This window comes from Dryobates pubescens, chromosome 8 (genome assembly GCF_014839835.1).
Source record: "Dryobates pubescens isolate bDryPub1 chromosome 8, bDryPub1.pri, whole genome shotgun sequence".
Classification (NCBI taxonomy): Eukaryota; Metazoa; Chordata; class Aves; order Piciformes; family Picidae; genus Dryobates; species Dryobates pubescens.
In genome coordinates this window covers 34,734,936-34,749,723 of record NC_071619.1, presented here as the reverse complement: position 1 = coordinate 34,749,723, position 14,788 = coordinate 34,734,936, and the positions used below count along the sequence as shown (strand labels likewise).

Genomic DNA, 14,788 nt, shown 5'->3' with positions numbered 1-14,788 from the left:
TGTTTTGAGAGGTAATACAGTGGACTTGGCTTTGTGGAGTTTGGTTCCCTTTTGCTGTGTTTGCAGTGTATTTTTTCCTTAGTGCTAAGAAAAAGCCCTGGGACTGGGCTATATATACTACTAGCATCTCTGCAGAATTGAGATGACTGTTTGTGTTGCTGTGGGGTAGGTATGCTGATAATGATGGCAAGAATAAGGTTTACCTCATGACTGATAGGTATTGTGCTGGTGGATGAGGTACTAGACCTGAGCCAGCAATATGCACTGGCAGCCCAGAAAGTCAAGCTATCTGGGGCTGCATCAAGAGAGGTGTGGCCTGCAAGTCAAGAGAGGTAGTTCTGCCCCTCCACTCTGCTCTTTTGAGACCCCACCTGGAGTAGTGCATCCAGTTCATGAGCCCCCAGCACAAGAAAGATACAGATCTGTTGCAGAGGGTCCAGAGCAGGATCACAAAGATGATCAGAGGGCTGGAGCACTGCTCCTACAAGGACAGGCAGAGCGAGTTGAGTCTGTTTAGCCTGGAGAAAAGAAGGCTCCAGGGAGACCTTTTAGCAGCCTTCTAGTACGTAAAGAGGGCCTACAGGAAAGCTGGAGAGGGACTTTTTATAAGGGTCTGTGGTGATAGGACAAAGGGAAATGTTTTAAACCAGGGCAGGATACATTTAGATGAGACACTAAGAAGAATTTCTTTACTATGAGGGTGGTGAGACACTGGAATGCATTGCCCAGAGAAGTTCTGGGTGCCTCATCCCTGGAAGTATTTCAGATAGGGCTGGATTAGGCTTTGAAGAACCTGGCCTATGCAGAGAGGTGTCCCTGCCCATGGCAGAGAGGTTGGAACTAGATAATCCTTAAGATCCCTTCAAACTATAACCATTCTGTGATTCTATGACCTTAGCTTTAGACCAGCAAGGAAGAGATACCTGTTGTTGCTTCCTTGATCATAGCCTATTCTCTGTTGAAATTCATACAGCTGCAATAGCACATCTGGAGAGAGACCTGCCCTGGAAAACCTAGTAAGTTGCCAGGTACCATATACCAGAAGATATACATAGAAGTTATATCCTGATGGCAAGGGCAGAATTGGTCACCTGCTGCTTCTGACAGGCTGTTAGGCTGTGTGGCACAGCAAGGTAACTATCAAGTGTGCTGGTTTTCTGCTGGCCAAGCACTCATCTTGCTTGTCTGCACCATGCCTGGGCAGCTGGATCCTCTCTGTGTTCCACTGATTTTGACAAGAAGTCCTATGCTAGACCTGAAGTATTTTTGCTACTGGCAGTCATGATGAAGATGGTAGAGTCAGAAGAGTGTGGATGAAATTGATCTTCTCCAGTGAAACAGAATTACAGTCATAAAAATGTCTTTGTAGTTCTGGTTAAATAACTGTGTTCATGCATAAGAGTGAAAATTTCTCTTTGTTCTTGTGTACTACTATGACAACTGTGCCAGCTTTTGAACTGAGAGTGTCAGAAGGAGCATCTATTAGCATAAAAATTTTGATTAGAAGCTTAAATGTGACTTGGCTGATGTTTGTTCTTTGTTCGTTTTGCATTTCATTGAATGCTGTTTCAAGGCCTCATTGATCTGTGGCATTTTATGACTCTGGGATGATGTTGTTACCCTGATGTCTTCCTGATGTCCAGTCTAAATCTACCCTGTTCTAGTTTAAAACCACTGCCCCTTGTCCTATCACCACAGGCCCTTGTAAAAAAATCCCTCCCCACTGTTTCTGTAGCGTGTCCAGAGAAGGGCAACAAAGCTGGGGAGGGGTTTGGAGCACAAGGTCTATGAGGAGAGGCTGTGGGAGCTGGGGTTGCTTAGCCTGGAGAAGAGGAGGCTCAGGGAAAACCTTATTGCTCTCTACAACTACCTGAAAGGAGGTTGTGTCCAGGTGGGGGTTGGTCTCTTCTCCCAGGCAACCAGCACCAGAACAAGAGGACACAGTCTCAAGCTGCACCAGGGGAGGTTTAGGCTGGATGTTAGCAAGAAGTTCTTCACAGAAAGAGTGATTGGCCATTGGAATGTGCTGCCCAGGGAGGTGGTGGAGTCACCATCACTGGAGGTGTTTAGGAAGAGACTTGATGGGGTGCTTGGTTGCATGGTTTGGTTGATTAGGTGGTGTTGGATGATGGGTTGGACCTGATGATCTCAAAGGTCTCCTCCAACCTGGTCTGGTCTATTCTATTCTATTCTATTCTATTCTATTCTATTCTATTCTATTCTATCCTACCCTATCCTATCCTATTCCCATTCAGGTACTGGAAGTCTGCTATAAAGTCTCCCTAGGGCCTTCTCTTACTATTTAACACCAATTATTTATTGTTGTTAAGTAAGTATTATGTAACTTTTGTAGTTGTTGCTGATACCAATCTTCACTAAATCAATCCAAACTGTGAATTTAATAATCCCTATGCTTATTTTCATTTAGTAGGCCCAGTATTATGTGGCTGTGTAGCAGTTGCCATAGTAACTATTTAGATGCACCTTGTAGAAGCTTTGCTAAAAAGTAGTACAAGATACAGGGATCTAAGCAAAGTCTCCTGAAGGAACACTGAAGTTTCAACCACGTTTAATAACTGTATGGTAAACTGAACAGTTAGAGTGGAAGATTGTACTGCTCTCCTGCAGACAGCATGGCAAGAGGAAGCATGCCTTTGGTGTACTTGAAGTTAGTGTTTCTCTGCATGCCAATTTTGGGATTTTTTTGAGATCAGGAATAAAGGGGAAGGGAAATAATTTTCTTTTGAAGCTCCACTTGGCTGCAGCTTGGTATTTCATTAGCCCAGTCTTTCAGCATTAGTTGGTTACTTCTTTTTTTCTTACATTTAGTGGATAAAACAGTCTGTTAGTGATTGTAAATATTTTACTGACTGCTTCTTTTAGAGTAGCCATTAGTTAACAGGGTGGGACGAGGGCTTTGGAGCATGGGGGCAGGTGTGGATCTGTTAGAGGGTAGGAAGGCTCTGCAGAGGGACCTTGAGAGGCTGGACAGATGGGCAGAGTCCAACAGGATGGCATTTAACAAGTCTTAAGTGCTGGATTCTGCACTTTGACAGGCTGAACATGAGCCAGCAGTGTGCCCAGGTGGCCAAGAAGGCCAATGGAACGCTGGCCTGCATCAGAAATAGTGTGGCCAGCAGGAGCAGTGAAGTCATTCTGCCCCTGTACACAGCACTGGTTAGGCCACACCTTGAGTCATGTGTCCAGATCTGGGCTCCTCAATGTAAGAAGGACATTGAGATACTTGAATGTGTCCAGAGAAGGGCAGTGAGTCTGGGGAGAGGCCTGGAGCACAGCCTTATGAAGGAGAGGTTGAGGGAGATGGGGTTGCTTAGCCTCTCTACAACTACCTGAAAAGAGGTTGTAGCCAGGTGCAGATTGGTCTCTTCTCCCAGGCAGTGAGTTGTTAGGTAATAGGTTGAACATGATGATCTCTGAGGTCCTTTCCAACCTGGTTGATTCTGTGATTCTGTGTGATTGAATTGTGTCACTGCTGAAATACGGATTACAGGAATTGTCAGGGTGTCATGAATTAAAGCCTGGGAGATAACTAGGTCTATTCTATCTATACTGAGCCAGTAATACAATGAGACAGTTTCAGGAAATGGCCTTTAGCACTACTTCTGATACACAGGAAAAATTAGATAGGTTTGTTAGTATTTGCAGAATGTTATTAATTCCCTTAAATAGAAATTTCTCATTTATCAAGTCTCTTACTGAGCAGTAGGTCTGAAATGTAATCTGTGTTTTGAGCATTTGACTGATGTTGACTGGCAGATTGTGTAACATCCATGAATAAATGCTGTGGAAAAAGTGTGAAGTTGGCAGTGGACAGTGAAAGAGAAGCCTGGCTGTGAAACTCACCCTAGTGTGGTCTAAGACCCAAGGTATATGATACCTGAATAGTGATGGTGGAAAGGAAAGAAGTGATTGGAGACAAAGAGGATCTTTTGATTCATCTCAGAAATGAGAGCAATTGAGTTAGTCAGCTTCAATTCAGTAAGACAAAAGCAGGTAGAAACCGGGTCGGTAAGGTGTGAGGAGCGAGTCAACAATTTCAGACATAGTTTAGCTGTTTAAGACAAAGGGTAAAAAAAAAAGTTCAAAAAAATTGAGAGGAGACCAGTTTTGTATATGGAAAGAAGATATGCTGAGAGATGTATGGTATTTGTGCTTTTTCTCATAGAGTAAAAAAGATGATGCTAAAAGAAGGAAGGTAAAATACATGTTTATGGGAGTGGACTTGGGAAGGATACTGAGGAAAGAGAGAGAATTCCCCAAACTGGTAACACTTCTGCCACATGATTGTGGCAGCAGCGTTTCCAATGCTCTGAATAGAAATGGATTGCATTGCAGCAGTGAAAAGAAAGACATTGCAGAAATATTCACATCCTGGTTTTATGACTGTAGCAATGATGCCAGAGAGAGAAAGATAAATTTGAGAGAATATTACGAGGGAAAAGTATTTGTAGCACAAAAATCTATAATTAAAATTTATCTTCTGTAACTATGGATACTTCAGATGCTTTTAATGCTGATAAAAGCTGATGCATGCAGCTAGATGAATTTGAAACTTACTCAATTACAATTGTTTCCAGGAGCTGGAATTGTTCTTTCCCTCCAGTGGAGGTTGTGGACCAGTCAACAGTGCAAAATTCACAAACTGCACTTGCTGCATCATTAAGCCTCATGCAGTTAATGAAGGTAAGCAATGGAGATAGTGGAGGTAATAGCAATATGTGCTTCACTGTATCCGTGGCCATTCCTGTGCCTTTGGGTTTTTTGGAGAATGAGACTGCAAGAGCACACAGGCTAGCACAGGGTATTTCATAGCACATGCAAAAGTACTGTGTCCAGTTCTGGGCTCCTCAGTTTAGGAAGGAGGTTGACTTGCTGGAGCATTTCCAGAGAAGGGCAACAAAGTTGGTGAGGGGCTTGGAACACAAGCCCTATGAGGAGAGGCTGAGGGAGCTGGGATTGCTTAGCCTGGAGAAGAGGAGACTCAGGGGTGACCTTATTGCTGTCTACAACTACCTGAAGGGAGGTTGTGGACAGGCAGAGGTTGATCTCTTCTCCCAGGCAACCAGCACCAGAACAAGAGGACACAGTCTCAGGCTGTGCCAGGGGAGGTTTAGGCTGGATGTTAGGAGGAAGTTTTACACAGAGAGAGTGATTGCCCATTGGAATGGGCTGCCTGAGGAGGTGGTGGAGTCACCATCACTGGAGGTGTTCAGGAGGAGACTTGATAGGGTGCTTGGTTGCATGGTTGAGTTGGTTGGGTGGTGTTGGATGATTGGTTGGACTTGATGATCTTGAAGGTCTCTTCCAACCTGGTCTATTCTATTCTATTCTATTCTATTCTATTCTATTCTATTCTATTCTAAGCAGATGTTGCCTTTTGTGTACCTTTGCTATTTCTGCAGTTCAGTTCCCTGAAGGGTGGATTCTGTGCTTTCCATGTGGACACTTGTTAATTTCAAAATAAGAAGGGAGGGATTAAATAGAAAAAAAAATTTAAAAAGGTAAATATATACATGAGATCTGATGAGTCTTCCTGTGACACCTTACCACTGTCCACTACACTCATCTGCTGGAGGCTAGCATCCTCATGGCAGAGTGCATGCAGGGCACCTGGCCATATTGCAGACAATCGAACAGAACAGAATTAACCAAGTTGGAAAAGACCTTTGAGATCATCAGGTCCAACCTATCATACAACAACACCTAATCAACTAAACCATGGCACCAAGTACCCCATCAAGTCTCTTCTTAAACACCTCCAATGATGGTGACTCCACCACCTCCCTGGGCAGCACATTCCAATGGCCAATCTCTCTTTCTGTGAAGAACTTCTTCCTAACACCCAGCCTAAACCTCCCCTGGTGCAACTTGAGACTGTGTCCTCTTGTTCAGGTGCTGGTTGCCTGGGGGGAGAGACCAACCCCCACCTGGCTACAACCTCCTTTCAGGTGATTGTAGACAGCAATAAGGTCTCCCCTGAGCCTCCTCTTCTCCAAGCTAAGCAACCCCAGAGCCTTCCACTCACACAATACATTAAAACTACTCACAGAGAGAGATTTGTGCTGACAGGAACCTTGTTTTGCTAAATACAGTGAAAAGTAGACAAGGCTTTACTCTGTGAAAGTGAGCCAAAGACCTAAAGCATTTGTTGGATTCCATGAAGCTTTCTGTGCTGGAGAACGCCCTGTGAGCTCACCACACGAGTATTGGAAATATTTAATGCCCAACTGTTACCATGCAAAAAATACTGTCAGTTTTGCATACTGTACTCATACAGGAACACATGTAGGAGCAGTGAGTGCAATAAAATATTTTGACTCTGGCACTGCAACAGTATCTTTGGGTGCAGAATAAATATTGCCGTGTGAGAGCACTGAGATTGTTCTTGGAGACAGAGCACACTGACACATTTACATTCTTTTCCTGTGGATGGCTGAAATGGAAACAGCAGAAGTGGCCTCAGCAGTTCCCAGGCCTTTCACACCTCAAGTGGGATGTCTGGAGAGCTTGCTGAAAAAAATAAATGGCTTTGACAAGAAAGAGTCTCACATTCACTGCTGATAGTAGGCCTGTTATCTCTTTGAGGCATGGTATCACCTACTGATAAGTCTCCCATGCAGCAAAGACAGTGGTGTTCCTTTTACAGAAATATGGGCAGCAGCTGGGGCTGGGGTCTCACCTAGCTAAGGGATGAACTCATCAGTGTCAGGATTGTTAGTATACTTAATTTGATTGTGAAAATAGCATAGTGGATGACTCAGGCTGTGCTTTCCTATACCTCAAATATAATTTCTATTACATATGGAAGCTCAGATTCTTAGTGAGCTCAGGTTGCCCCTTCCTACTTACAATCTTAATTTCTGTAGATTTCATAGTGCCCTGTCTGTTACTTTCTTCTTTTCTTGAACTTCTCAGATTTTTTCTGAATTGCTAAAGGACAAATTCTGGCCCTGTTTGCCCTTTCCTCTGGGAATGTGTCTGGAGGAGGTATGACTGGTGAGAGAGAGAGAGAGAAAAAGGTCTGGTTACAGATAAACAGAAATCTAAGTGCACAACCAGCCTTGCAACGTGGGTGCTGGAAAGCAGGACTAAAGCTAAGCTTATAATCAATTTACTGTCCTTTTTCTCACACCATAGAGGGCTTTAAAGAGAGACCAGAGCAGCCAAGCAGCAATTAAAATATGAAAGACAAAGTGTACTTTGAACAATCTCTCTCCATATTGCTTTGATTACTATCCTCAACAGAACAAAGACATACAAATGGAATTTTCTAAGTCAGCAAAGCATTTTATCCATTTTAAATTAACATGGGGTTCAGGGACTGACTAGGATTTTACCTTAGTAAGATCTGTTGTTTCTGCCTTTTTTCTCCAGTGTTACTCTGAATGTTTCAAAAGCCACAGGTACTACATCTTTTAAAGAGATGATGAGACTGAGAAGGCCTTGTGAAAATTTCTGTAATTCTGGCTTCTGATGAGGAGCTGGGCTTAGAGAAAGGAGAATTCACTGTGGCAGAGTGGTGGTCTCCCTCTCTGCCTGAGAGCACTGGTGTGACTTCATATTGCAGCTGGATTGGTTGCAGTCTTTGGTTTGAGGCAAGATGAATCTTTCTTCACATGGGTTGGAGGAACTCCTCAGCATCAGAGACTGGATGGGGCACTTAGTGCCATGGTTTAGAGAGTGTTGGATGATAGGTTGGACTTGATGATCTCAAAGGTCTTTTCCAACCTTGTCTATTCTATTCTATTCTATTCTATTCTATTCTAGTCTAGTCTAGTCTATTCTACTCTATTCTATTCTATTCTATTTTATTAGCACAATATGCCAGGAGTGTGGCAGTGGGAAGGATTTGACTTTCTTGGCCTGTTCTCTTCTGTATTTCTTAGTCTTTCTTGTATTCTTCTTCAGCCTATTTTTGTGAGTAACAACAGCACTACCACTTGAAGGGCATCTCTTTCATTACACTTTGTCTTATAAAACCAATTGGAGGAACCATACACAGAAGAGTAGAGCTGTGTGCTGGCTTTGCAATAGTTTTTGGAGGTCTTAATTCTGAAATTACTCTCTTAGGATTAAACTGCCTGTTTTAAAGTTGAAGGAATGTAGCCTTTGCCTCCTGTAGATTTTAAAGCTTTAAAATTCTGAGCATGCTGTGTGGCAGTGGCAGGCTGTCTTCCTTCCCTGTGTGGACTGTTGTGGAGTCTGGGAACAGCATACCGAAAGGGTTTGGGAGGACCAAACAATCTGCTCAGGAGAATTCCCAGCTTCCTGTCTGAAACAGGCAGGCAAGAAGGGAGGAGCCTGGTTTCAGGAATTAAGAGAGCAGAGACGTAGCAATGGAGCAGGCTGGCCCTGTGGATTGTGCATCTGTAAGCAGGAAGTTTGAGAAGGGAAGGACTGACCTATTTGGGCTCAGCAATCTGAGACAGAGGAGGGAGGCCCCACCCATCTCATCTCCCTTTTAATGGCTGTTAGCAACTGTGTCCAGTGATACCCAAGACATTCTGGTTATACCAGCAACATCTCCAGTATCTCAGTTGAAGTAGGTGCTATAGCAACTAGTAAGCTGTGCTTCTGGCAAAATTGCATGAAGGAGACCGCATGGTCTTAGCAGCAAGCAACTTGCTTACCTCCAGCAACAGTGCTTCTAGCGATGCCTGTCCATCCTGCTGATCCTGAAGAGGAGAATGTAAGCAGAAACACAGCAGCTGAAGGGGGAAGGAAATCCTGTGTGGCCATCAATGTGAAAAGATGATTTGGCAGGAGCATGGAGAGATATTTATGTGGGTCAAAGCAGTGGAGCCTCATATGCATTGCAGATTTGATTTGTACTCCACAAATTTGCAGTATTGACTGTCTAAAAATAAACCTTTTGGCAATTTCCTATGCACTCCTGAGGGTTTTATCTTGATTATCTAATTACCATTGATATAATCTGATCATTACACATTTAAAATTGTGTGATAGACATTTCATTTACGTACTTGAGCTTGTGTGGAGCTTTAGTCTTTTTTTCTCCACAAACATTTGGCTGCAGTCATGATCTGAATTTTGCTTTCTAGTCTTCTTTTCCCCAGTGTTTCCTTTTTTTTTCAGTTTCATGTCTGATTCTTAGATGGAAAAATCTTCCCTTTTTCCGTGCTGGAAGATGGTTTGCTTTAACCACAGCCATAAGCCAGGTGGCTTTTCAGCAAGCTTACCTTGATGCCAAAAGGATGAATCTAGTCTCTAGTTTATGCGGGTGAATTCTTGGGCAGAGACATAGAATCACAGAATGCATTGAGTTGGAAGGGACCCTTGAAGGTCATCTTGTCCAACCCCCCCGCAGTCAGCAGGGACATCTCCAACTACATCAGGTTGCTCAGGACCCCACCAAGTTTGGCCTTAAATGTCTCCAGTGATGGGACCTCTACCATCTCTCTGGGCCACCTGTTCCAGTATTTCGCTATTCTCATAAGAAACTTTCTCCTAATGTCCAACCTAAATCTACCCTGCCCCAGTTTCGAACCATTGCTCCTCATCCTATCGCTACATGCCCTTGGAAACAATCCCTCCCCAGCATTCCTGTAGGTCCCATTCAGGTACTGGAAGGCTGCTATAATGTCTCCTCAGAGCCTTCTCTTGGCCAGGTGTAACAACCATAATTCTCAGCATGTCTTCCTAGGAGAGGTGCTCCAGCCCTCTGGTCATCTTTGTGGCCCTTCTCTGGACCCATTCCAGCAGGCCCTTTCTTAGTTACTGACTCTGATTACCGAAGAGGGTTTGCAGGATTCCTGTCCAGTGACAAAGCAGTGGAAAATCACTGTTGGTTTTATCTCTGGCCTTGCTGACCCTCTCCTCAGGGGCATACAGAAACATCTGTTGCTAAGCAGCTGCAGCAGCACAGCCTCGCCACCTGCAACAGGACCAGGCGCAGCACTCACACACATGATAAGTCCAGTAAGTGGGAGTACTGCAAGTGTCTGTCAGGCTACAGAGTAACCCTGGGGCCTGATAAAGGGTGGCAGGGGAGTTATGTGGAGTTTAACTTCAGCTGTCAAGGGTGCTGGTAATACTGGAGGGGTGGTGTCATTCGCTGTCTAGGAATGTGCGTCACAGGTACCACTTAAAGGGGTAAGGCAAGAGCTACTTTGTCAGCCTGGTGTCAGCATAACGTCTGTGTAGGATCAGAGATGGGGGAACAGCTGGTAAGGCCACTGGAGACAATGTAGCTCAGTGCTCCAGACTAGACAGCTTCAGCTTGTTCTCTAGCCACTCTTCCCAGCGGACATGGAGGAGCTCCCTGGCTGTCTGGAAATTGGCAGTGGCGAGGTGGTCATGTTTTAACTCTGAAGCGGATTTGCAGGAGCAGTCAAATTCCTCTTTATTGGGAGCTGGAAGCAAAAGCACCTTGATGCTACTCCATGCAGGCATGTTCTGATCAGGGGTGTGTTGTGGATACATGATACGGTTTGGCCCATGTAGAATCTGCCATGACTTTCAGTGTCTCTTAGCCGCTGCCTCCTCTCCTAAGACCAGTTTTCAGTCAAGAAGAGTGGTGACTAGTAAGCACAGTGTGTTGGTTAGGATTGTAGACCTTAATTGACTAATAATTGGAGAGTTGAATTGTGAATCTGTGTTCTGTAACCCTCTTGGAGCTTCTGAGAGTTCAGTTACGAGGTCACAGTTGCAATTGTTTAGCCATTCTCTTTCTGTGATTCCCCTCCTGTTACTAGAACTGGAGGTATTAGCTATGGTGCTTGGAAGCCAAATCTGTGAATGCATTGGAATGGATGAACTCCAGTTTAATGCCCTGAGGACAGTTATGACTCAACTATTTTGTCAGCAGAAATAGCACCTTGTAGATCACTGGTTGGGATTAACTTTAATATGTTTCTGTGTAACAGTTTTGTCATGTTGGCTGTCGGAACTAGATTAGGTCTTTCATGGCTGGGTTAAAGTTTCTTTCTTGTGGCTTTTACTTAATTACTTTGAAAAGGATCAGGGGGAAATAGTTTTTGTAGCTCTTTCCTGTACCCTTTCCAGCAAGTCCCTTCCAACCCCTAACATTCTCTGATTCTGTGATTCTGTGAACTGGGATTGTTTAGCCTGGAGAAGAGGAGGCTGAAGGGAGACCTCATTGCTCTCTACAACTACCTGAAAGGACATTGTAGCGAGGTGAGGATTGGTCTTTTCTCCTTAGCATCGTGTGACAGAATGAGAGGAAGTGGCCTGAAATTGTGCCAGGGAAGGTTTAGGTTGGATGTTAGGAAAAATTTCTTTTCTGAAAGAGTGGTCAGGCATTGGAATAGGCTGCCCAGGGAGATGGTGGAGTCACCATCATGAAAGTATTCAAGAAACGTGTGGGCATGGCATTTACAGGACATGGTTTAATGGCCATGGTGGTCTTGGGTTGATGGTTGGACTCATTTTAGTGTTTTTTTCCAACTGAAGCAATTCCTTAATTCTGTATCCAAAGTATGTCAGTAGCCTGATATCTGAGGATGCAATGAAACCTTCCTAACCAGAAGGTTTTGAGGACATTTTAGAGAAAATGAAAAAAAAAAAAAAAAGCAGGCATGTATAATTTAACTTCCCTGTACATTGAAGCAAAAGATAAATATCTTGAAGTCTCCTCTGTTACTGCCCTTTTCAAATTAGAATCTAAGGAGAAAGGTAAGGTACTGGGTATGAAAAGAGCCGAGACACATAATGCAGAAATACGTGATAGCCGTTTGCCAAGCTGAAAGTAAATATCAGAGCTTACAGTGTATTTGTTATTGATCTGGGACAGTGAGTTGGCAAACCTTCATGGGAAATGGGATATAAAATTTGTAAAGCCTGGAACATTGTAAGGGATCTCCTGAGGGTTTTAACTTCCAGAGTGCAGTTAATTGACAGTGCAATAGCAGATTAAAATGATTGCTTATAATTATGGGGTAACACACACTACAAAGCATAGTTTTAACCATTTCTCTAGCTGTTCATGAAAATTTCCATGCATAGTGTTCAGCAGAGATAACCAGACAAAAGAAATATTAATAACTACACAGATGGTTTGAATTATAATGCTGAATGCCACAATATAATCCAGCAGTACTAAAATGTTGAGTTTTGTTCACACTGCCAGGGAGGTGGTGGAGTCACCATCACTGGAGGTGTTTAAGAGGAGACTTGATGGGGTGCTTGGTGCCATGGGTTAGTTGATTAGATGGTGTTGGGTGATAGGTTGGGCTCGATGATCTCGAAGGGCTTTTCCAACCTGGTTAATTCTATTCTTAAGAATTAGAAGTAAGATCATTATAAAATTAAAAATCATTGTATGAATTATTAAAGTTGAACTCATTATAAACATAGAAACATTCTACTGGCCACAGTCAATGACATATTCTTTACCAGTGAATAAAAGTCAGAGTGGATGTTCTGAAGGAGCACAAGAGAATGAGCACCCCAAAAGAAAGAAGTGAGACCCCACATATTTCTCATTCAGCTTTCTCAGCACAAGAAGAATGACAGCAATCTGAGCCTTTCTGGTTTTTTGTAACTGTACAGCTATCAGTTTGAGTTATGTGGAACTGTTGCAGGGGCATTGATCTTTGCTTCTTAATCTTTTCCTTCCTCTAATTCCCTTCTCAAATGGCACGCACCGTGCAGCCAAATTAATGAATCCTTTCTATAGCCTGGGAGCAATGTTTGACTTGAATTTCTGTATTTGTATCTGGATTTTAAATGTGACTCTTCCCATCTGTTTCCTTGCAACAAGTCTCAGAACAAGTTTGTTTGGGGTTTTTTTTCCTACAGGTTTTCATCATTTTGTGTCTCAATGCCTTGTCTGGCATTCACCAGTGTGGTCTTGTTCATTAAAGCTGTTCAGAACGTCACAGCTGGGATTAAGCCTTTAAATGTTCCACCTCCTTTGAATCTTTCTATTGGTTCCCATTCTCAGTCACATCAAGTGCTCAGCTATTTTGATTTAAAGATCCCCAAAGATTTACTGTCTGAGTGCATAATTACTTGTTTTTGTGCTAGCAAAATGAAGTGCCGACTTCTATTGTAAAAATGACTGCTGATACCTTTTGCCTTTACCCTTTTAGTAGTGTTGTTTGTAAAGATTTTCACCAGTGATACAACACTGATTGAGTTCTCCATAAGTATCTGTAGAGCTGCCCTTCAAACTTCTTAAGGTTCTTTAGTGCAATGCCTAGAGCAATGAAATGAGCAATGAATGGAAAACCTTGGATTCTATTACTATGAACGATATTCTCTTATTTCCTCACATTTTCCTCTGTATCTTCTAACTGCATCCAGCTTATCTTTTTTCCCCTCTCATGGTTAGGTTGGGTGGCTTTTGAGCTCTCCTTCTAGCCACTGGACTAGTGTGTGTGTTTCAGGAGGCTCCCTGTCCCCCTGTGATTCACTTCCTTGTGCTCCAAAGTACAAATACAAAAATGACTGGATATCCTTATTCATAGCTGCTGCTGTACTGGCAGACCAAAAAGCTGACTGTACTCTGGGCTGCATCAAAAGATGTGTGGCCATCAGGTCAAGGGAGATAATTCTGCCCCTCTGCTCTTGTGACACCCCACCTGGAGTACTGTGCCCACCTCCAGAGCCCCAGTACAAGAAGGATATGGATCTGTCAGAGATGGCTCACAGGTGGACCACAAAGATGATCAGAGGGCTGGAGCACTGCTCCTGTGAGGACAGGCTGAGGGAGTTCAGTCTGTTCAGCCTGGAGAAGGGAAAGCTCTAGGGAGACCTTCCAGTACTTGAAGGAGGCTTACAGGAGTGCTGGGGAGGGCCTGTGGTGATAGGACAAGGGACAATGCTTTTAAACTAGAGCAGGGTTGAGACCTTAGGAAGAAGTTCTTTACTATGAGGGTGGTGAGACAGTGGAACAGGTTTGCCCAGAGCAGTTTTGGACACCTCATCCCTGGAAGTGTTTCAGACCAGGCTGGAAACAGCCCAGTAAAGTGGGAGGTGTCCCTGCCCATGACAGAGCCATTAGAACTAGATGATCTTTATGGTCCCTTCCAACTCAGTCCATTTCATGGTTCTATGATACAGTACACTGTGAGGCTGGGAGATCAATAGCTGCAGATCACCACTGGCCCAGTTTTTGGGAAGTCTGGAAAGGGTGTGTTTATGTTGCATAGTAAGAGTGCCTAGAATTATGTTATAGAAAAAACTCTTAAGAAAGAGATAGGTAAACTGTCCTCTTCAGGGGCCAGGTTGATTAATTGAAAGGAGGAACTACCCTTTTTGAGAAAGACATCTGTGAGATCCCTGCTGCCCAGTGTTTGCAGTGTTGTCTTAAACCAAGATTAGTGAGAACTCCATCTGAAATATATTGCAGGAGAGCTCAGCTCCAAGTTGCAGTTTTTCCTTGTTTGGAATTCAAAGACTACTTTGTTTGCAGTCATGAGTGGTCATGATTCTCTGGGGTTTTGGGACAGGACCTTAAGAGTTGCAAATAAGGAGTTGGATAATCCCATTTTTTTCATGTCGAAACCAGACATGAAATGAATTTGGTAGTGCTACTTTAAACATCTGGTGCTAGTTACTCCTATAAATTTGGATCATTGATCTAATCAGTCATGGGAATTCGTGCATTCTTCTTTATTCCTGTAAAAAAAAATGTTGTTCCAGAGGGGTTATTTTTAATTATTGGAAGGGTATTAAAAATTATGTGTGGGCTGAGATGAAGAAGCTAGTTCTTGACTTGTTTTGAAGGCAGTAGGCTGTCTTGCCTAATGAACTTTTAACAGTGCAATGGATAATTGGGAAA

General features: G+C 43.4%; 1 protein-coding gene across 1 annotated transcript in view; it reads left to right on the top strand.

The window, feature by feature from the left end:
• NME7 (NME/NM23 family member 7) overlaps positions 1-14,788 on the top strand; it is a 96,902-nt gene that overhangs the window by 35,042 nt on the left and 47,072 nt on the right. Inside the window, exon 7 of the mRNA XM_054163225.1 lies at positions 4,599-4,704. Within this exon, the coding sequence (XP_054019200.1) occupies positions 4,599-4,704 (106 nt within the window). The remainder of the gene's footprint in view (positions 1-4,598; positions 4,705-14,788) is intronic.